This window comes from Puccinia triticina, chromosome 2A (assembly GCF_026914185.1).
Source record: "Puccinia triticina chromosome 2A, complete sequence".
NCBI classification, from domain to species: Eukaryota; Fungi; Basidiomycota; class Pucciniomycetes; order Pucciniales; family Pucciniaceae; genus Puccinia; species Puccinia triticina.
Window position 1 is genome coordinate 7189787 of NC_070559.1, and position 21363 is coordinate 7211149.

Sequence of the window (21363 nt, forward strand, 5' to 3'; positions counted from 1 at the left end):
TGCGGCTGGAGTTTTGACAGTCTCTCATTGTTCTAAGGGAAGACTTTGTTATATATTCATTTTAGTATGCGCGGCGCTCTGCGCCGCTACTTAGTGTTCTAATAATGAATATGGTATTTATTTTATGCGCGGCGCTCTGCGCCGCAATAAATGTGTGCTTCTTAACACCTGTTGTATCTTAAGTTAGCTGGGCTCTAACTTAATGTAGTAGCCCGGCTGACATTTTATGTGATATGAAAGTGGTGGTATGAACAGGAACAGGGTTACCACAACGTGCCAGGCCGAGTACATGGCGCTAAGAATTGGTACCAGACAAGTGCTGTGGGTACAACACCAACTCAGCGATGTCCTTAAAATGAATTACATGGGCCTAATGCATTGCAACAACCAAGCTGGCATACATGTAAGCACAGAAGATTCAGCCAACAAAAGAGTACAACATGTCAACCGTGAATTCTACCTTACAAACCAAGTGTTACACAAAAAAAGAGTGAGCAACTAGCAGATATCTTCACCAAGGCTTTGGAAAAAGAGGTGTTTGAATTTTTCCAGGGGAGGATTACGGGAGGATAATAGGCGTCTAGGCAAGGGGGGAGTGTTGTAACCCCAGACTGGGTTCCTGTTAGGGCTCTCCTAGACCCCCTTCAGTCTGCATGTATATAAACTTGTCCCTCAGTTTCTCTACATGCAATGTCATTGTGTGTGTTCTCTTGTCTGTTTCTCATCAGTGATGAGATGTGTGTCTCTTCATCCTTTTAACAAATCTGGAAACCCACCAGGCCAACGTACAGCCCACAAGTCAGCAACCTTGCCTTGCTCCGCATCAGATAAAAACAGAGGAAAGGAGAAAACTGACAGAGAATCTCAGCCACTGATAACTTGTTCATTTTCTTGGCGGCCTCTGTTCCTAAAGCTTGGTTGGCGGCCGATTGCTTTTGTTCTTGCAACTCAAGGATGCGGTCCTCGATTGTCTGTCACCAACGATAGAGTTTAAGGTTAACTGAGCCAACGACAGATGACAACACAACCGCGGAATGACTCACGTCTGCAATCGTTATCTTGTAGCATTTCCTGCATGTGTGGGTGTGGGTTAACATCCTTGCCAACGCAGAGCTTTGAAGGGCAACACTTACACATCATCCCGTTGTCCGAATCGGTGGGACTGGGCAGAACAACAGGACCGCTTCAATTCACAGCCCTTTGATGGGAAGGTTGTGGGAAATACTGACTCGATCGAAAGCCTGCCATTTGCAAAAAAAAAAACGTATCAATTAGTTAGGCTTGTTAATTCTTAAAGATTCGGGATATCTGCGCTCGCTCACCTGGGTCTCAATCGACGGGTTCCACCACGGATCCATGAGGATAACCCGCGAACAGCAGGTCAGATTGAGGCCGACGCTGCCACCTAAAACAAAACAAAAGCACACTCTGTCAGCTAGAACAGAGCGTTGAGACGAGGGGCGATACAGGGTTGACCAACATTTCAAGGAGATCAACAAGACTGTGCACTTGGGATCTGATTTGATTTTATCCAGTGCTCGCGTTTTTTCATCGGCGGACTTCGCCCCGTCGTCTGTGAAGTCAAGCCAATTCAGCACTTAGGACCAAGCTAATGGGGAAAATACACTTACATCGGGTGTAGCCATAGCTCGCCTTCTTGATGAACGGCTCGATCAAGTTCAAGAACGAAGTAAACTGTTTGAACAGAATTGATCATTGGTGACTAAATCAGTCCCGGCGGTTCTAATAAATGGAGACAGCCGGCAAACGCAAACAACTTAACCTGAGAAAAGACGATCGTCTTCTTGGGTGTTTTAGGGTCCTCGGCCTGGATTTCGTCCAGAAGTTCCAACAGCCGGGCGACCTTGGTGGAGCTCTGCATGCCGTCGAAGGTTTCAGCGAGCCGGAGCTGTCTAGCGCAGCCGACACAATGGGCCGCGTCGGCGGCTTCGGCCGGCAAGACTTCCAGACAGATCACGCATTTCGCCTGGGCCTGCGTGACCCCCATCCCGCCGATCTGGGCCGCCAGCTCGTCCACTTTGTCCTCCAGATCCTCCACCGTCGACGTGTTCTTCGCGTCCGTCGCCTCCAAGTTATCCGCATCCGCTTTGTCCGAGCTAAGGGCAGGGTGGAGCGTTGCTGATGAGGAAAAAAATACTGTCAGCGCATGTTCAGCCGGTCAAGCCGTTTGGGGTGTAGATGCTGACCTTGCCGCATGCGGAGAAGCAGTGTAAGCTTGGCCATGTAGCTCTACAGATGGCATTTAAATCTCCATGAACACCCGCGCGCTTCCAAGCTCACCAAGTTGAAGAAGCGTTGACTCACTCGCTGTAAATCACCGCTGGCAGAAATCTTGGCCATCCGGTTCATCATGCGCTCTTTGACACTTTGGTAGAATTGTGACTCTTCACTGTGGAGGAAGAGCAGGGAGGAAAGCTTCAGCAAGTTATATGAAAGATTTGTGGGACTCCGCGCTTGGCCACACTGTACCTAGTTCGGAAAGGAATCCGGAGCAGAATGAGCTCTTTGCCCGGAAGCTTCAGTATGGGGTTCCCGGCCTTGTCTCTGGACTCCTTTGACCTCCGAAGCAAGATGATCTTCAAGAGAGCCTGGATCTTGACGATTGCGCCTTTGCCGTTGCCGCTCTTCATCGGCTTCAGGATTTTCTCTTGGAACTGGGCGTAGTCGTTGAACGGCTTGACGGATGGTCCGATGAACCGCAGCAGGGGGAAGAGGTCTTCGACACCGTTCTGTACACCCAAATCATTCAAGACGTGTAATGAGATCCTCATTCAATTTGACGAAGGTGGAGTGATACTTACCTGAATGGGAGTGCCAGTCAAGCACCACTTATAAGTCCCTCTCAACTCAAAACACGCCTTCGTCTTTTGCGCGTTGCGGTTTTTGATACCGTGGGCCTCGTCCAATATGATGCTCCAAAAGCGCATGGGGGAGCCATCCTCCTTGGTGAACAGCGGGCAGGGCTTGGCCTTCTTCTTGCCCTTCGCCTGGGATTTCTTCCCGCCTGGACCGTCGCTCAATTCGGCTTCGTCGTCACTCGATCCGCCGGCAGTCCGCCCCGCTTTCTTTGGGTTCTGCCATTCGGACGAAACGACTATCGGAGAACGGGGGCGTCAGACAGGAAACATGATTTGCACCGCGGATATAGATGCTTACCATCGTAGGTGGTGACGACAACCCGATACTTGTGGAGCTTGTGAGCTATTTGGGTCCGTGGTACAAAATCACGGACAGATCCGATTTCTGCTCGACCTCGTCCACCCACTGGTCTTTCAAGGCCAAGGGACACACCACCTGAAACGTTGGGTGGATACTTCAACGCGAGTAGAGATGGGTGTTCATGTGGGGAAGGCTGCCTACCAGGGTCGTTTTCGGCGCTCCTTTTTCGAGCTGCTTATGCGCACTTATCAAGGCGATCGATTGCACCGTTTTCCCGAACCCCATCTAGCGGAAATAAGCGCAGAAAAGTCAGATCAGATCAAATGTAATCCCCACGGAACGCGAGGACCAACATCGTCGGCAAGAATGCCGCCCTTCTTGCTGCCTTCTTCGCGACTCTTGAGCCAGTTGACGCCGACGACCTGATGGGGGAGAAGCTTGCAGCTGAGCCCGTCGGGCATCGCGGCCTTGACATCGACGCCGTCCATGTCGCCGTCGTACATGCCCTCGACGAGCTCGCGCAGGGCATCCTCGCTCTGCTGCTGGGTCATAAACTCCCTGGGCCCGTCACTCATGTCAATCGCCAGCGGGTTTGCCTCAGGATCGTCCTCCACTAGTTCGCGCAGAGAATCAGTGGCAGAAGCGATGGACCTATGATCAGGATCCATTCTGAGTGAAGGAATGGGTGGGCTGAGGAAGATGCTGTATCCCTTAAAAAACAAAATAAAATGAAATTGAGGTTGCCAAAGTCGTCGAGACTACTTTCAAATTGGATTTGATACCTATGTAGTTGGCATTGCACTTATGATCACCTGATGTGGGGATGGAATATGATTGTCATATATCAAGACTAGCGCAACATCCCTCGTTCAGGCCCAGCTAGATATAACAAAACACAATTTGAAGATGACGTTGAAAGTGGCTTGCGATCTTTGATGGGAGGCCGACTTGGATGCGCGGATTCACAACTTAACTAAGTCCCTTTATTGGAGGGGGGACGCCGTCCCGCAGGGACCCTCCTCTGCTCCCCGAGAAGGGAGTTAGCTTAGGCAGATTCGAAGATTTGAAACGGAATAGGAAGCCCACTCATTACGATACATGCATCTTTGAAACGGAGCAAAGGTCAGTCCAAGTTGGGTTGAATTCGCAAGCAGCTCTATGGCACTGTGAGGTATGACCAAGAATCTGTCTAATCCCGTGCAATGACTGAGATCCAAAACCAGAACAACTGTCTTTGGCGGGATCGAGGCGGAGCCCCAGGAGAAAATGGATGACCCCCGTCAAGATCTGAGGCCTCCCGGAAGTGATCAGGAACCCGAACAGCTAGATTTCCCTGCGGAAAGCTAGGCTTTGTGGGTCGATATCTACACCACTGCGAGGGTCTCAGATGCGAAGGGGAGGCGTCCAATGTCCAGAAGAGACTTCCGAAGGATATTTTCCAGACAAAGTAGGGACCATTCAAGGAGACAAAGAGAGAGCGGAATACAAGAAGCAGAGAGCACGGGTATGAAAGATACAACCAATCAGTACAGGTGATGACATGTGTCTCATCATCCTTTGAACAAATCTGTAAAGCAAAAGTACGGCCCACGAAGTCAGCAACCTTGATTCACTCTGCATCAAATAAACACAGGAGACAAGAAAACTCACAGAGAATCTCAGCCACTGATAACTTGTTCATTTTCTTGGCGGCCTCCGTTCCCAAAGCTTGGTTGGCGACCGATTGCTTTTTTTCTTGCAGCTCGAGGATGCGGTCCTCGATTGTCTGTCACCAACGATAGGGTTTAGGGTTAACTGAGCCCACGACTGATGACAACATAGCCGCGGAATGACTCACGTCTGCGATCGTTATCTTGTAGCATTTCCTGCGGGTGTGTATGTGTGTGGGGGGGTTAGCATCCTGGCCAACCCAGAGCTCTGGAGAGCGACACTTACACGTCATCCCGTTGTCCGAATCGATGGGACTGGGCAGAACAAGAGGACCGCTTCAATTCACAGCCCTTTGATGGGAAGGTTGTGGGAAATGCTTACTCGATCAAAAGCCTGCCATTTGCAAAAAAAAAAAACGTATCAATTAGTTAGGCTATTTAATTCTTAAAGATTCGGGATATCTGCGCTCGTTCACCTGGGTCTCGATCGACGGGTTCCACCACGGATCCATGAGGATCACCCGCGAACAGCAGGTCAGATTGAGGCCGACGCTGCCACCTAAAACCCAACGAAACAAAAACATGATGCGAGAAGCACACTCTGTCAACTAGAGCAGAGCGTTAAGACGAGGTACAATACAGGGCCAACTTACATTTCAAGGAGATCAACAAGACTGTGCACTTGGGATCTGATTTGATCTTGTCCAGTGCCCGCGTTTTTTCGTCGGCGGACTTGGCCCCGTCGTCTGTGGAGTCAAACCACGTCGGCACACTTAGGAGTAAGCTAATGGGGCCAACACACTTACATCGGGTGTAGCCATAGCCGGCCTTCTTGATGAACGGCTCGATCAAGTTCAAGAACGAAGTAAACTGTTCCACAACAATCGACGAATGGTGACGTGATCAGTCCCCGGCGGTTCTAAGCGATGGAGCCAGCCGGCAAACGCAGACTTAACCTGTGAGAAGACGATCGTCTTCTTGGGTGTTTTAGGGTCCTCGGCCTGGATTTCGTCGAGAAGTTCCAGCAGCCGGGCGACCTTCGTGGAGCTCTGCATGCCCTCGAAGGTCTTAGCGAGCCGGAGCTGTCTCGCGCAGGCGACGCAATGGGCCGCGTCGGCGGCCTCGGCCGGCAAGACTTCGAGACAGATCGTGCATTTCGCCTGGGCCTGCGTGACGCCCATCCCGCCGATCTGGGTCGCCAGCTCGTCCACCTTGTCCTCCAGATCCTCCACCGTCGACGTGTTCTTTGCGTCCGTCGCCTCCAAGTTGTCCGCATCCGCTTTGTCCGAGCCAAGGGCTGGGTGGAGCGTCGCTGATGAGAAAAAAATAATACTGTCAGCACATATGCATCCGTCCAAGCCGTTTGAGGTGTAGATGCTGACCTTGCCGCATGCGGAGAATCAGCGTAAGGATTGTGATGTAGCTCTACAGATAGCATTTAAATCTCCATGAACACCCGCGCGCTTCCAAACTCGAAGAGGCGTCGACTCACACGCTGTACATCACCACTGGCGGAAATCTTGGCCATCCGGTCCGCCATCCGCTCCGTGACGCTTTGATAGAACTGCGACTCTTCACTGTGGAGGAAGAACAGGGAAGACTGCTTCGGCGAGCTGTACAGAAGATTGGTGGGAATCCTACACCGTACCTCGTTCGGAAAGGAGTGCGGAGCAGGATGAGCTCCTTGCCCGGAAGCTTCAGTATGGGGTTCCCGGCCTTGTCTCTGGACTCCTTCGACCTGCGAAGCAAGATGATCTTCAAGAGCGCCTGGATCTTGACGATTGCGCCTTTGCCGTTGCTGCTCTTCATCGGCTTCAGGATCTTCTCTTGGAACTGGGCGTAGTCGTTGAACGGCTTGACGGATGGTCCGATGAACCGCAGCAGGGGGAAGAGGTCTTCCACGCCGTTCTGTACACCCACGCCATTCGAGACGTGCGATGAGATCCTGCTTCAATTTGAGGAAGGGGGACTGATACTTACCTGAATGGGAGTACCAGTCAAGCACCACTTATAAGTCCCTCTCAGCTCGAAACAGGCCTTCGTCTTTTGCGCGTTGCGGTTTTTGATGACATGGGCCTCGTCCAGTATGATCCTCCAAAAGCGCATGGGGGAGCCGTCCTCCTTGGTGAACAGCGGGCAGGGCTTGGCCTTCTTCTTGCCCTTCGCCTTGGATTTCTTCCCGCCAGGACCGTCGCTCAGTTCGTCTTCGTCGTCACTCGATCCGCCGGGAGTCTGCCCCGCTTTCTTCGGGTTCTGCCATTCGGATGAAACGACTATCGGGGAACGAGGGCGTCAGGCAGGAAATATGACTTGCGCAGCGGATAGAGATGCGTACCATCGTAGGTGGTGACGACAACCCGATACTTGTGGAGCTTGTGAGCTATTTGATGCCGCTTGGGTCCGTGGTACAAAATCACGGACAGATCCGATTTCTGCTCGACCTCGTCCACCCACTGGTCTTTCAAGGCCAAGGGACACACCACCTGAAACGTTGGGTGGATACTTCAACGCGAGTAGAGATGGGTGTTCATGTGGGGAAGCCTGCCTACCAGGGTCGTTTTGGGCGCTCCTTTTTCTAGCTGCTTGTGCGCACTAATCAAGGCGATCGATTGCACCGTTTTCCCGAACCCCATCTAACGGAAATGAGCGCAGTCAAATCAGATCAAATGCAATCCACACGGAACGCGAGGACGTACATCGTCGGCAAGAATGCCGCCCTTCTTCTTGCCTTCTTCGCGACTCTTGAGCCAGTTGACGCCGACGACCTGATGGGGGAGAAGCTTGCAGCTGAGCCCGTCGGGCATCGCGGCCTCGACATCGACGCCGTCCATGTCGCCGTCGTACATGCCCTCGACGAGCTCGCGCAGGGCATCCTCGCTCTGCTGCTGGGTCATAAACTCCCTGGGCCCGTCACTCATGTCGATCCCCAGCGGGTTCGCCTCAGGATCGTCCAGCTTCCCTAGCAAAACACGAAGAAAGGGCTCGTCGGCAAACGCGCTCACGCTTATAGCCGCGGATCCATGGAGAAAGGATTTACCAGATTGGTCGGCTGGGCCGAACGGTTGGCCGACCCTCTGCGGAGGGGGCCCGGTCCCAATTTGGCCACTCGTAGCTCTGGCCTTGATGCTTATTTTCTCCATGTCTTTGACCATGGCGCGGTAGGCCTCCTGCTTGGCCGACGGCTTGAGCGGCTCGGCGCCAGCTGCTGGCTCGGTCGGCAGGTTCGGATCCATGCGTGCTAGGGGAAGAGGGGGGGCTGTGTGAGAGGCTGCGTCCTTGGCGGGATCCATCGCAGGTGAGGTGTTGGGAGAGTGTTGTTGGGGTCGGGGAAGTGTTTCGAGCGCCAAACGCGCCTCACACGCACTCAGACAGCGCCCACTACATTCAAATTCATTTTGATGGTCCCCATTGCATCAACACAACCCTTATTTTTGGGATGGCAGTTACATAAAGATTGACATCAGCCAACAACTGAAAATAATAATAAAAATATAAAGGATACATGATCTTCGAAAGGAGAGATCCATGGCCCTTGATGTCCGGACGAGCAAGCCGGCACAGCCAAACCCTTCCGGTCAAAAGGGACCCACTCCAGACGATGTCCATACGCAGTTCATCGACTCTCACACCCGCAACAACCGGACGCGGAGATGGTGGAGGCCAGGCCCCGCCGGGACCTCTTGAGCGCTCGATCCGCACACGGCTCTCTCGTGCGAGGGAAGGGCGCGGAGCCGTCCAGACGCTTTCCCGCCACCCGACACGGGCCAGGCCCCGAGTGGACCGGGTGGCGAAAAATCATCGACCGCCGAATAACAATTGATATATAAAGAAGGAAGAGGAAACGAGGGGGGAGCAGAGGGATGGAATGACGGGGCGCAGAGAGACAGACGGGCGGGCGGGGCCCATACAACGACGAAGAGGAAGGGAGGCGGCGGGAGGTCCAACGAGTGTCAATCTATTGCGCAGGCACAAGTGTGACCCACAAACACACACACATGCTTCTAACCAAACGAACGCACACAAAAGAAACACAAAGACGATGAAGTATTCAAAAAAAAAAGGGGGGGATGTTAGCGGACGTTGACGATGGGGCGGAGGAGCGGGTTGGGTTCTTGGAGGGCGGCTTTGAGCGATGGGCGGGGGTTGGGGTGGGTGAGAGGGAGGTGGTGCTGGTGGTGGGGGCTGGAGAAGGGCTGGGTGAGCGGCTGTTTCTCTGGAGATTGGTGGTGATGCTGCTGTGTTTGTTGGGGAGAGGAATGGTGGTGGGGATGGGGGGGCGGATGGTCGGAGGGGGCGATGAAGGAGACGGGGGTGGGGATGCTGGGTGCGCGTTGGCGGGTGGTGGTGGTGGTGGTGGAGGAGGGGTGGGTGGCTCGGCCGGTGGAGGAGGAGTTGAGGTGTTGGAGGGAGTGGGAGTGTGAGAGCTGGACGGAGGATGGGGGAGGAGGGTGTGATTCTCTGCGGAAGGGGTTTTCGAAGATGATCGGCGGATGAAGGTCGGTGTGGTGTGGGTGGTGGTGGTGGTGGTGGTGGTGGTGGTTGGGGATCAGGAGCTGGCTGCTGGTCTTCAGCTCGGCCTCCTCCGGGAGCAGCTCGAGGTCGTGCTGGGTGGAGGGGAGGAGGACGTCGATCCTGCGCTCGATGATCCCGCGCCGGGCCTCGCCCCGGTCGATCTCGGCCTTGGCGCGGTTGTAGATGAACAGGCCGGCGAAGGTGAGCAGCATGCCGAGGGCCTGGACGGCCGAGACGGGCTGGCCGAACCAGACGATGGCGATGCAGATCACGGCGACCCTCTTGATGAGCGAGGCGATCGAGTAGGTGACGGGCGAGGTGCGCGAGAGGATGGAGAAGGCCAGGATGCACTGGGCGAAGTGGACGGTGCCGTTGAAGACGAAGTAGCCCAGCAGGCCGATTCCTCCGTCCGACGAGTCCGCCGGCGTCCTGCTCCGGGTCCACAGCGCGCCCAGGTCGGTGTAGAGCCAGATGGGGATCATCATCAGGAAGGCGATCGCCGAGGAGTAGAAGAGCAGGTTGAGCTTGTCCATCTGGGCGGCCCCGGAGACGGACGACTGGCGCTTGTGGCCCTTCTCGCCGCTGGGGGTGGTGGTGCTGCTGCTCTCCTTGGGCAGGAGCTTCTTGCCAAAGATGTTCTGGGAGACGAAGATGACCGTGGAGCCGAGTGCACAGAGGAAGCCGACGCCGTTGGCGCGCATGTCGAAGGAGCATGCGAGCATGACCCCGAGCGTTAGTGGGAGGAGGGAGAAGTATGTGTTGAATCCGTATCGGACTCCGAACAGGCCTGCATATGCGATCACTGTGAACAGCGGGGAGAGTGCCTGTGTGGATGTGGATGGGTCAGATATATATATATGTGTGTGTGTGTGTAGAGAGAAAGAAAGATGGGCTACCTTGATGGTGTGGACGGTGCTGACGGGGACTCTGGAGATGGCCATGGAGCTGCAGACGTGGCCAGCGATGGAGAAGAGGCTCATGATGCAGGTGCCTCTGATGGTGGCCCTGTTGGGGATCCTGATGGCGAGGGTGTGTCCGAGGAGGGTGGTGCCATGGTGGTTGCGGTGTGCGGGGAGGGGGTGGTGGCGGAGGGCGAGACAGAGGCCGGAGCAGAGGGCGACGAAGGCGAACTGGACGATCGTCAGGGTCACCGGGAAGCGGAGCCTGGTGAGGATGGCCTTGCCGGAGTTGGAGGAGAGTGCGGAGGAGGAGTACCAGAGGATGCAGAGGGCGGCGAAGCGGAGGGCGGCGGGGCTGGGCGTGCGTGCGGGGTGGGGGTGGGCGAGGCAGCGGGAGAGGGCGGCGGAGAGGGTGCCGTCCCAGTCGGAGGCTGCTCGGCGGGAGGGCATCCTGGGTGGGGCCAGTGGTGGGGGGCGGGCACTGGGCCGGCCGAGGCTGGCGGGGCGAGGGAGATCAGGGGACACTGCAGCTTAGATAAGCCAACACAACAATCAAAACACAATCAAACAAACCCAATACACACCGGGGCCAATCTATTGGAGGGGGCACGCCGTCTCCAAAGGAGGGACTTATGGTCGACCCTGTGGCAGTAGAGACTTAGAAAAATGATGTTTTTCAATCCTCTCTGGACGCGCCATTTGTCACTAGATAATGAAACGTTGGGGGCGCAAAATGTGCACAACATCATGGAGTTTCTTTGTACATATTTTGCAAATTTTTGGGGGGCCTTGGGTGCCCCATCAAGTCCTTTTTTGTGACTGACTCATCAGCGGGCAACGGATACTTGATCCGGGACCAGGATGTATGTGAGATCCATCATCCAAACCCCACACTAGGATGATCTGAATCAATTGGATCATCCTGGGGATTCATGGCAAGCAGATGATCCACGGACACGTGTGAGTCCAATGGGACTGGGCTGGTCTGAATCAACCAGATCAGCCCAGGGACTCAAGGCATGAAACGTCACATATATATGTATTTATGTATTTAAATGTTTATTCATAAACCAAGGCACAGAATTATGAAGATATAAAAACAAAAGACACAGAGAAAGGTAATGAAAAGCTGGATTGAGGAAAAGTCAAATTGAATAAAAGCGGGTGCAGGGGCTATTTTTTAACCTGTTGGATGACAATGGCACAGAAGCAATATTGTTGGCACAAAAGCAATATCGTTGTGGTTCCAATTAGCTTCCTCACAGAGGAACAAGTGTTGAGGATGTATCTATCCTCAACAGTGGGTCAGCTACACTAACAATAGCTGTAGTGTAGCGTAGTGTTAGCTGTTTTCAGCTATGCTAAAGAGAAGTTACTGTTAGCTTTCATTTTTTCCAACTAACACTAAGGCATTTTCTTGAAGAAAAAAATAGCTGTTAGCATAGTGTTAGCTAGAATTGAAAAAGAAAGTTAACACTATTCAAATTCTGTGGAATTATCATTTTAGCAATGTTAGCATTCCAAAAAGCTATGTTAACTGTTGTTCTGGTTCTCTGTGAAGTTACACTAACTTTCAGTGTGGTCGTTGTACTTCAATTACATATGTAAACACACGTTGTGTATTTTTGCCTGAGACCAGGTTCTAATTGAACTCACTGGACCACAGTAGACCTCAGACAGCATCAATTTCCACTCCTGATATACTATATGAGAGTACAAAACCATCATTTATAATACTCATTCATCACGTTATAACTTCTCCCTCAATAAAATCCACTCATCTCTTGCTTGATCGCTTCAACTCATCACTCACCCACCCTTGTTTCTCTTCTTTTTGATGGTTTGTCTGCTTATATGTTTTTTTCCTGTCTGGTTGTGATGTGTATGATAACAAAATGAGAGATCTTGGGCGGACATCTGCCTGGGGACTTGAAATAACTTATCTTATTCATCATAATAAGAAGGGGTAAAAAACACCTATTTTCTTCATCCCAAAGCTTATGCCAGTGTCTGGTTTGAGTGAAAAAATTTAAGCTAACCAATTTAGTTCAGCATAATGAAGCTTCTGTTTAGCATAGCGTAGCATATGTTGTCACTAACTACGCTAAATGTGTGCAAAAAGTTTGTTAGCTTATAACAAGTTACGCTAATTTCTAGTTTAGCACTTATTATTTAAATCTAACACTATTTGTTTTTGGAAATGAAATTATTATAGCTACACTGACTGTTAGCCTAGCGGGTTTTAACTTTATCTAACACTAAATGAATCCTGGAGGGAAAAATGGCCGCTACGCTAAGAGATTTTGGTCAAATAGCGCAGTTTAGCGTAGCAACCCACTGTTGTTATACTCCCAGTAGTTGGGATTAAAATCAAGGATGGGACCAATAGACTGACCTGGGCGGGGATGGACAAGTTTGAAGAGCTTGACTTGTTGGCATTGTGATCCTCATCAATACTCAGGTGCAGGTTGTGTTTCTTGATGATGAACAGACAGGTGGTGAAAGAAGGGATAGATGAAGGGACTTGGTGGGAAGAAGAGGGGGAAGTGGGGGTCAATGATAACGGTACACAAGAGAACCTGAGGGTGATGCAAGGAAGGAGAACCCAAGGTGAATCCAAAGAAGTGTGGGCGAGTGGTCCAAGGATCTAAGGACGGTTAGGTTTCAGTTGGTGATAAGAAGACAGATGCAGGCCGGACTTGGGTGTGTCACAGGGCCGCGGGCCCGGCCTCAGCAGCAGTAAGGCAGATGTGCATCCTGGGAATGACGGTAATTGACCGGTCACCCAGTTAAAGGGTGATGCGTCCCGGTGCCGGTCATAGTCCCGCGCCAGTTACCCCAAGGTCCCTCAGGTGTGGATTTTTGTCAGTATTAATCTTTGGCTTCAAACCAAAGGTAATTTGAATTTATGCTCAGCTAGAAGCCGTATCACACACAGAGCTGACTCGGCCAGCTTGTAATGTATGAATGCATATGCATAAATCTTTCCAAGTCCCGCATAGGAGTCCAGGTTTCTCCACCCTCCAAGTTCAACATTGCTCTCACTTGCTTGTTGCTTTACCTTGCTCCCAGAACCCCACAAACGTAAGCTCAATCACTTGGACTTGTCCTCAACTTGGCTCATTGAATCAGATTTCAGGAAGCTCCACCAATCAATCCAACTTCAAAAAAAAACCAATTCAACCCAGCTTGCCTTTTAGAATGGTCTCCACTCACTCCCATTGCTCAACTACTGACATCACACCAACCCACTGTGGCAAAGCAAACTCAAAATGTGGAAGTGGAACCTCATCAATTAGGGGAAGGGGAAGGGGAGGAAGGGGGGGGGGGGGGAGGGGGAGAGGTGGTTGCTCCAAATGCAATCCTACTGGCAGCCCACAACAAGCTTCTAATCTCAACTTCAACAAACATAATAGCCCTGATAAACAAGATGAGGAACCCAAGGATGAAATTCCTTTCACTTTGGATAACTTTGAGGCTCACCTGGATTCTTGGAACATTCCATTGCTTCAACAGGTGTTGGCAAAGAGAAAGAAGAATTCAAACCGTATTCCGCCAAAATTCAAAGAGCTACTCAACTTTCACAAAACAAAATACATCAAGATCAAGCTTATTCTTGCAACTCTTGGAAAGGTATCCGAGAAAACTGTCAATAAATGGCTGTGAGTCTTCTCAAATCACACCAAATTATTTCTCAATCTGATATGGCTTCTGATTTTTTCCCTTAGCAGGGAGGACAAACCAAATCGGAAGAAAATAAGCTACGGTCGATTTCTGGCCTTCAGTGTTAAGAGTGGTGAGACAGCAGGTATGAACATGTTTCATTTCAGCTGATTTGTCAACAGACCTTTTAGAATTCTGATTTTTTTTGTTCAGTTCCTCCAAAGGGATGTTCAGAGGGATGGGACAAGAGAAACAAGACCCTTGGAGATGCATGGAAATTGCTCACTGAAGACAAACAATGTGTATTTGATGCAAGAGTCTTTCATCATGTTTCAAAACTTCCAATTGCTTGTGGATTGGATGACAGCACGGAGGATGGAGACAATACTAACAGCAGTGATGATGGTGATGAACAACAATCTGATTCCCTCAGTGATGAAGAAATTGAACTGTATGAACCCCTTTACAAAAACCTCATCAACCATGAGAAAGTCCTGCTTGTTTTGGGGCAAGGTATCGACAAAAGTGGAAGCATACCGCCACAAGCCCTCAAGCAAATAATCCGCCTCAGCTCCAAGGTCTGTAGCTAGCCACCCATCATCCATTTACTTGTTGTACTAACAATTCAAACTTCCAAAGTAGATTTTCACAGTTGCAAATATTTACAACTTAACTTTTTACCTGTTAGCTGCAACCCAAAGCTCAGGATCAGGTAGCTTTTGCAAGGAGTTAAGCAACAACCTGCATTGGCTTTTGGTCGCAAAGAAGAACTGGAAATACAAAGAGATATTTGAAGCATACAGTCATGGACGGTCTGTTCAAGAAACTGTGGAAGAAATCTATGATACAAATCAACCCTCAAAGAAGAAACAAAAACAATCAGATGAGGTTTGCTCAGAGCTTTGAGCGGAACTGAAAAGATTTTTTGCTTCAACTGTTCCTCTTTTCAAGCAATGTCCAATCTGATGAACATTTTTTTTCAATCTCATTCTCATTCTCATAGCTACCACTATGAAAAAACTCAAGAAAGTGCTGTCAGTTGACATGCAGAATACTCAAGTTCATACCTAGTTCATACCAGGCTCATACAAATTAATCCCAGGTGGTACACCCTGGAATTTTTGGAAGTTCCTCAGCTTTAGTCCTCAGTGCACAACACACTAGACTGAGGTACAAACAGTCTGAGGTGCATATCCTTCCTGAGGCAAATGCTAAGCTGGGTGCTCTACACATCCTTGTCCCTCCAAGGTCATCCATGCTGGCTTGTTGACCAGCCCCTGGGAAGAATGCCCCCTATGTCAGCAAGAATACGCGCCCGTGTCAACTAGCAGGAATCCCCCCTGGTTGACAAGGGCATACCTTCACGCGCGTAAATCCCTCCCGGTCGACAACACAACAAACACAACCGTGTCAACTGGGAGGAAGCCCTCTCGGTCATCAACACAATACAACCTGTCGACCGGGAGGAGTCCCTCCCAGTCGACTGCTGTATATAGTTGTTGACCGGGAGGGACTCTCCCGGTTGACAGGTTTATATTGTGGTTGACTGGGAGGGACTCCTCCCGGTCAACAGTCACATATATCAGTCAATCGGGAGGAGTCCCTCCTGGTCAACCCCAATATGAACCAGTCAACCGGGAGGAGTCCCTCCCGGTCAGCCCCAATATGAACCAGTCAACCGGGAGGAGTCCCTCCCGGTCAACAACTATATACAGCAGTTGACCGGGAGGGACTCTCCCGGTCAACAGCCATATCAAGCAGTCAACCGGGAGGAGTCCCTCCCGGTCAACAACTATATACAGCAGTCAAACGGGAGGGACTCTCCCGGTCGACAGGTTTATATTGTGGTCAGCCGGGAGGACTGCTCAATATTCCTGTTGACCGGGAGGGACTCCTCCCGGTCAGCTGGTTCATATTGGGGTTGACCGGGAGGGACTCCTCCCAATCAACTGATATATGTGACTGTTGACCAGGAGGAGTCCCTCCCGGTTGACCACAATATAAACCTGTTGACCGGGAGAGTCCCTCCTGGTCAACAACTATATACAGCAGTCAACCGGGAGGGACTCTCCCAATCAACAATAGTTGTTGACTGGGAGGAACTCCTCCCGGTCAACTGCTCGATATGGCTGTTGACCAGGAGGGACTCCTCCCGTTCTGCTGGTTTATATTAGGGTCAACCGGGAAGGACTCCTCCTGATTGACTGATATATGTGACTGTTGACTGGGAGGAGTCCCTCCCGGTCAACCACAATATAAACCTGTCTACCAGGAGAGTCCCTCCCGGTCAACACGGTTGTTTTTGTTGTGTTGTCAACCGGGACGCGCGTGAAGGTATACCCTTGTTGATCAGGGGGGATTCCTCCTAGTCAACATGGGCGCGTATTCTTGCCAACATAGGGGGCATTCTTCCCAGGGGCTTGTTTACAAGCCAGTATGGATTTGTATGGATGACCAGTCAGCACCAGTACTGTGCAGGTGTTGAGGTGTATGGCTCAGGACACACTTAGCACATGCAAATACTGTGCTAAGTCCAAAGCTGAGCTACAGATCTGATCTTCTTTTGATGCTGAGCTAACCTGTGATCAAACTTGGAATGACCATGGATGTACTTGAAGTTTCAACCTGGAATGCGCATGTCAACTGACAGCACTTTCTCAAGTTTTTTTTCATAGTGTACAGCCCTTGGGCGTGTCAAAGCAAAATTCCCAATGTGTAAGGACCCAGCAGAATATATCTGGACAAATCATCCCAATCTACAAATCTTGCAGTTAGAAGGCTCTCAGCTCAATTCCAAAAACCTGGAAATTGGACTAGAATGTATGAACAATGAGAACCAAGAACAATGGCTAGCTGATATAAAGAATGGCCACTTCAAAATAGTAAATCAACCTGACACTTCTACTTAGTATAACTATCAGAATCCCAGCCTAGCCTAGTAAAAATTAAATTGACAAAAATTTTAGTACTCTTACTATTAAATGCCAAAATACATTTTGAGAAAAAGTACCTCTGTCAGCTACATTCCACCTCACATCTCAGTTCACTCAGCTCAGCCAGGTACAAGGAAGCCAGCTCTGTCAACTCACCATACCCCACCTAAAATATCAGCTCACCCAGCTCATACAGGTATAAAAAAGTCAGCTTTGCCAGCTTTCTCAGCCATTCCAGCCCCCTTAAATTCTTCTTTCCTGGTTTAAAGTCAGCTGCAAACAAATTCAGCTCTGACAGCGCACTGCAGGCAGCAGCACAATTAAAATATCAGCTCACTCAGCTCATCCAGCTCTGTCAGCTCAGCTCACCCCACCTATAATATCAGCTCACTCAGCTCAGGCAGGTACAAAGCAAGCTCTGCCAGCTTCCACCACTCCCACAGTTGGAATCAAATCATCTCTTCCAGCTCCCTCTGCTCCCGCAGCTGGAACAAAATCAGCTCTGTCAGCTCTCCCAATATTTATTCTACTTGACTCATTTGTATCCTGCATACAATATATTCTCTTATAGGATCACACTTGTACCTTGATAGTCAGGTTTTACATTTGGGTGTAATGAGTCTACAATAAGGGGGGAACAAAAAAATCATGTAATTACTGAAGGAAAGCTTAAAGTTGGTGGAAAGAGATAACTGTGAAGCTGAAAGAGAAGAGTTGCAAAGTCCAACCAAAGTACAATTGACTGAGAAAAATGAGATGTCAAAAAGTTCAATCAAATAAAAGTGGAGAAGGATTCATGCAATTTAAGTATGTAATTGTATTGAAAAATCTAAATACTTACTGGAGTCACTTGCACCATTTTCCCATGTAGTTTCTATGCCCACAAAAGTAAAGATTTTTCTTGTCCCAATACGTTTTTCGCAAATATATTAACCCAGATTTGATGGCACTACATGAGTTCACAGCTTTTTTTGTAATTTGAAGCAACAATCCCATCCGAGTGAAACCTTTGGGTTTGAATCCTGGGAGAGTGCAATGCTTGCAGCAATTTGCAGCCCACAATAACTTAACAACTACTTGCGGCTGGAAAGCAATGTAAAATCAATAATTGGGGAATACAAATTGGCTACCAGAAGCTCCAGCCTCCGTCAATGGGTCGGCCCACAAAGAGAGGGACTTAGTTAAGTTAGCGACATATTCCTCCTTCGGAGGGTCCCTGCGGGATGGCGTCTCCCCTCTGATTAGTGAATTAGAGTTAAGTTAGCTCTCTGCAAGCTCAATGCACCAAAATAGCTTTGTTGCAATAATACACTGCACCTGTTGTGCAGTTGTGCAGTACAGGAAGAAGTGGGCTGCGGATGAGTTCCTGCAAGTTCAACGACTGGCCCGCACGGGAGGCGCCGCATTCCGTAGCCGAAGATCCTCCTCCAGCGGGGGCTTGGTCTCCGAAAGGCTGAGATGTACATACATACATACATAAATACATATTCCTTCCACATCGTGACGTCATCTCATTCCACTGTGCTCGATCCGGAACCTTCCTGGGTCCAGCTGTCTTACTCGACCATGTCTAAGCTCATTCAGCGATATGGAACCCCGGGCTTTGCAGGTTATTCGTGTGCTTACAGTCCCTTCTATCCCAACAAGCTTGCCGTGGCTACTGCTGCAAACTTTGGACTAGTCGGCAATGGAAGACTGCACATTCTTCACGCGGATCCGGATACCGCACTGAATACGGAAAAGTTGTAAGAGCGCTTCCGCTTTTATCATCTATCTCAATCGATGTCACACCCTTTTTATCAACCGTGCTGATGAGATCAAATACAAATATGTAGATTCGATTCTCAGGACGGCTTGTACGACGTTGCGTGGTCAGAAGTTCATGAGAACCAATTGGCGACTGCTTCGGGTGATGGTTCCATCAAATTGTGGGATATCATGCTCAACGTGAATTGTGGTCTTTTGAGTTCAAACTTCGCCCTTTCATCCCATCGAGACGTTTACGCGACCAACGCTCCGGTTGAATCAGGAACTTCCAATGCAATCTTGGCATGAGCACAAACGAGAAGTGTTTTGCTTGGACTGGAATAACTTAAAAAAGGAGATCTTTGCATCCTCTTCATGGGACCATCTTGTCAAAATCGTAAGTTACCAAACCAAGCCTTTGTTTATGCTAGAGCTGACGACTCTCGACTCGTTTCCTGCATTAGTGGACACCTTCCCGACCCGATTCAATCATGACCATCCCTGCTCACGAATCTTGCGTCTATGCTGCACGCTTTTCGCCATCATCGCCCGATACACTCGCAACGTGTTCTTCGGATGGTTCTCTGAAGATCTGGGACACGAGGATCTCACCAGACAGTCGACCCCCTCTAGCGATTCCTGCCCATTCGAACGAGGTCTTATCTTTGGATTGGAACAAGTACGCAACTCATTATGTGGCAACGGCTTCAGTTGATCGAACGGTCAAGATACACGATATTCGGAGAGCCAGTGCGGGGTCCACTCACAATTGCTGTGTAGAAAATTTGGTCGGTCACCAGTATGCCATTCGCAAAGTTGCCTGGTCTCCACACGCAGCCGATAAAATTGCTACTTGCGGTTACGACATGACCGCGCGAGTGTGGATGATACCGCAGATCACCGGCAACGCTCCCTTACCCCGCGCGATGGGTGATGTTTCCCCACTAGGAATTCATAATGCTCATAAGGAATTCGTTGTTGGGTTAGCCTGGAGTTTCTATCATCCCGGTTTGATTGCGACTGCTAGCTGGGACCAAGAGGTGCATCTCTGGTCGATCTGATTCAACTAACGTAAAATCAAATGTCAACCTGTTTCAGGCTGAAAAGATACAATACATAATTAGGTTAAATTTAACTTCCTGCAAGTTTTGCGCAATAAGCTGAGACATTTGGGTTATGCGACCTTTTTCTGAAACAGTTGATTAAAAGCCTTAACTGCTACCAAGATTAAATAAGCTAGATGTTAGTCTCAACATTTCAAGCATCATCTAGAGGCATAATAATTTCAGATGCTATATGGATCGGTCTTTTGAATTACATCACCCTATTCTATTTCCCATGGATCAGCGCTCAAGTTGTATGTTCTGGCAGCAGCGCAGCCCAACGCCAAAGCTGTGCTTTCTCTACTTGTGCCTGTATCTCGTGTAAGTTATGTCGTCACCAGCACCATCAGGGGTCTGGTTCAGTTCCTTGTAACCTCCACGAGTAGCAATCGACACCAGCCAAAGCTTGCGGTAGATGGTTGAAATTCAGGGAACCCATCTCATGAGCTCCCTATGCCCAAGGTAGGTGCAATTTACGTTGTCCTGAAGAAGTTGGAGCCCACATGCTCCCTGGCCGTTCTTGAGTGACGCCGAGCGCGTTTTCACTATTGGTTCGAGGTCTGTAGTTGAATACCTCAAATTGCTTCAATTTTCATCCGTCCCTTCAAAAGTTACACTATAGCTCGTCTGGAAAGATTTCTTCGAACCACATATCCTCAGGCCCGATGGGAAACGTCTGGAGCAGTCTACTCTAAACGCTCAATGACGTCGCCCCATTGCTTAGCAAACACGGTAGTGCCACACAAAACTTCTGGCTCTCGTTCTGATCTTTAGGAACGCCGCATTAGATCCCTGTTTAAAATATGGGTCCCTAGGCTGTGATATCTAAAGTAACACTCTTGAGCGGTGGAGGTGACTTTGACTATGTATGTCACCCACTATGAAAAAAACTTGAGAAACTGGTGTCAGTTGACATGCAGCATACTTGAGTTCAGTCTCCCTTACAACAAGCTTCATACAAAATGAATCCCAGGGTTGGAATATTTGGAATTTTCTCAACAGTTCAGGCTAAGCAGTATGTTCAGACTCTGCTTAGCCACACCAGCCACCACACTAACTTTGGAGATGCTCAGCTGGCACAGCAGTGGCACCTAGGTACATACATTACCAGTGCCCTTGTTGAGTGGGAGGCATCCCTCCAGCAAACACACAAGGCCTTAAGCTCAACATACACCCGGGAGAGATCCCTCCTGGACAACTGCTTCATACAACAGTGTCCAGGAGGAATCCCTCCCGGACAACAGATACATACAATGTGGACAGGGAGGAATTCCTCCAGGACAATGGCCCTGCATAAAAATTGTCTGGGAGGGAATTCCTCCTGGCCAACTGCTTCATACAACAGTTGTCCGGGAGGTATCCCTCCCGGACAACGGCCCCATCCAACAGTTGTCCGGGGGGATCCCTCCCGGACAACTGCTTCATACACCAGTTTTCAGGGAGGAATCTCTCCTGGACAACAGATACATACAAGAGTCGCCCGGGAGGGATCCCTCCCAGACAACTGCTTCATACACCAATTGTCCAGGAGGGGATTCCTCCTGGCCAACTGCTTCATACAACAGCCGTCCTGGAGGTATCCCTCCTGGAAGGCGGCCCCATCCAACATTTGTCCGGGAGGGATCCCTCCCAGACAATTGCTTCATACACCAGTTGTAAGGGAGGAATCCCTCCCGGA

General features: G+C 50.1%; 5 protein-coding genes across 5 annotated transcripts; 2 read left to right on the forward strand and 3 right to left on the reverse strand.

Moving 5' to 3' along the window:
• Nucleotides 1–747: 747 nt before the first annotated feature.
• PtA15_2A766 (uncharacterized protein) lies at nt 748–3848 on the reverse strand (the record flags this gene model as incomplete). The annotated part of the gene is made up of 16 exons (XM_053166820.1): nt 748–764; nt 857–971; nt 1044–1071; nt 1134–1162; nt 1230–1241; nt 1323–1405; nt 1481–1573; nt 1632–1695; nt 1784–2139; nt 2208–2250; nt 2326–2410; nt 2491–2750; nt 2823–3115; nt 3178–3315; nt 3426–3465; nt 3534–3848. 16 exons carry the CDS (start codon nt 3846–3848, stop codon nt 748–750), a joined length of 1971 nt encoding a protein of 656 aa, XP_053018004.1.
• An 882-nt stretch (nt 3849–4730) lies between these two features.
• PtA15_2A767 (uncharacterized protein) lies at nt 4731–8062 on the reverse strand (the record flags this gene model as incomplete). The annotated part of the gene is made up of 17 exons (XM_053166821.1): nt 4731–4747; nt 4831–4945; nt 5018–5045; nt 5116–5144; nt 5212–5223; nt 5306–5388; nt 5483–5575; nt 5636–5699; nt 5786–6141; nt 6212–6254; nt 6322–6406; nt 6478–6737; nt 6810–7102; nt 7165–7312; nt 7379–7462; nt 7526–7788; nt 7867–8062. 17 exons carry the CDS (start codon nt 8060–8062, stop codon nt 4731–4733), a joined length of 2169 nt encoding a protein of 722 aa, XP_053018005.1.
• A 292-nt stretch (nt 8063–8354) lies between these two features.
• PtA15_2A768 (uncharacterized protein) lies at nt 8355–8642 on the forward strand (the record flags this gene model as incomplete). The annotated part of the gene is made up of 2 exons (XM_053166822.1): nt 8355–8482; nt 8552–8642. 2 exons carry the CDS (start codon nt 8355–8357, stop codon nt 8640–8642), a joined length of 219 nt encoding a protein of 72 aa, XP_053018006.1.
• Nucleotides 8643–8899: 257 nt separating this feature from the next.
• Nucleotides 8900–10690, reverse strand: PtA15_2A769 (uncharacterized protein; the record flags this gene model as incomplete). The annotated part of the gene is made up of 4 exons (XM_053166823.1): nt 8900–9287; nt 9384–10165; nt 10238–10519; nt 10646–10690. 4 exons carry the CDS (start codon nt 10688–10690, stop codon nt 8900–8902), a joined length of 1497 nt encoding a protein of 498 aa, XP_053018007.1.
• A 7712-nt stretch (nt 10691–18402) lies between these two features.
• Nucleotides 18403–19643, forward strand: PtA15_2A770 (uncharacterized protein; the record flags this gene model as incomplete). Its single annotated transcript, XM_053166825.1, has 4 exons — nt 18403–18581; nt 18672–18783; nt 18866–18979; nt 19047–19643. The coding sequence occupies 4 exons, from the start codon at nt 18403–18405 to the stop codon at nt 19641–19643; spliced, it is 1002 nt and encodes a 333-aa protein (XP_053018008.1).
• Between the last annotated feature and the right edge of the window lie 1720 nt (nt 19644–21363).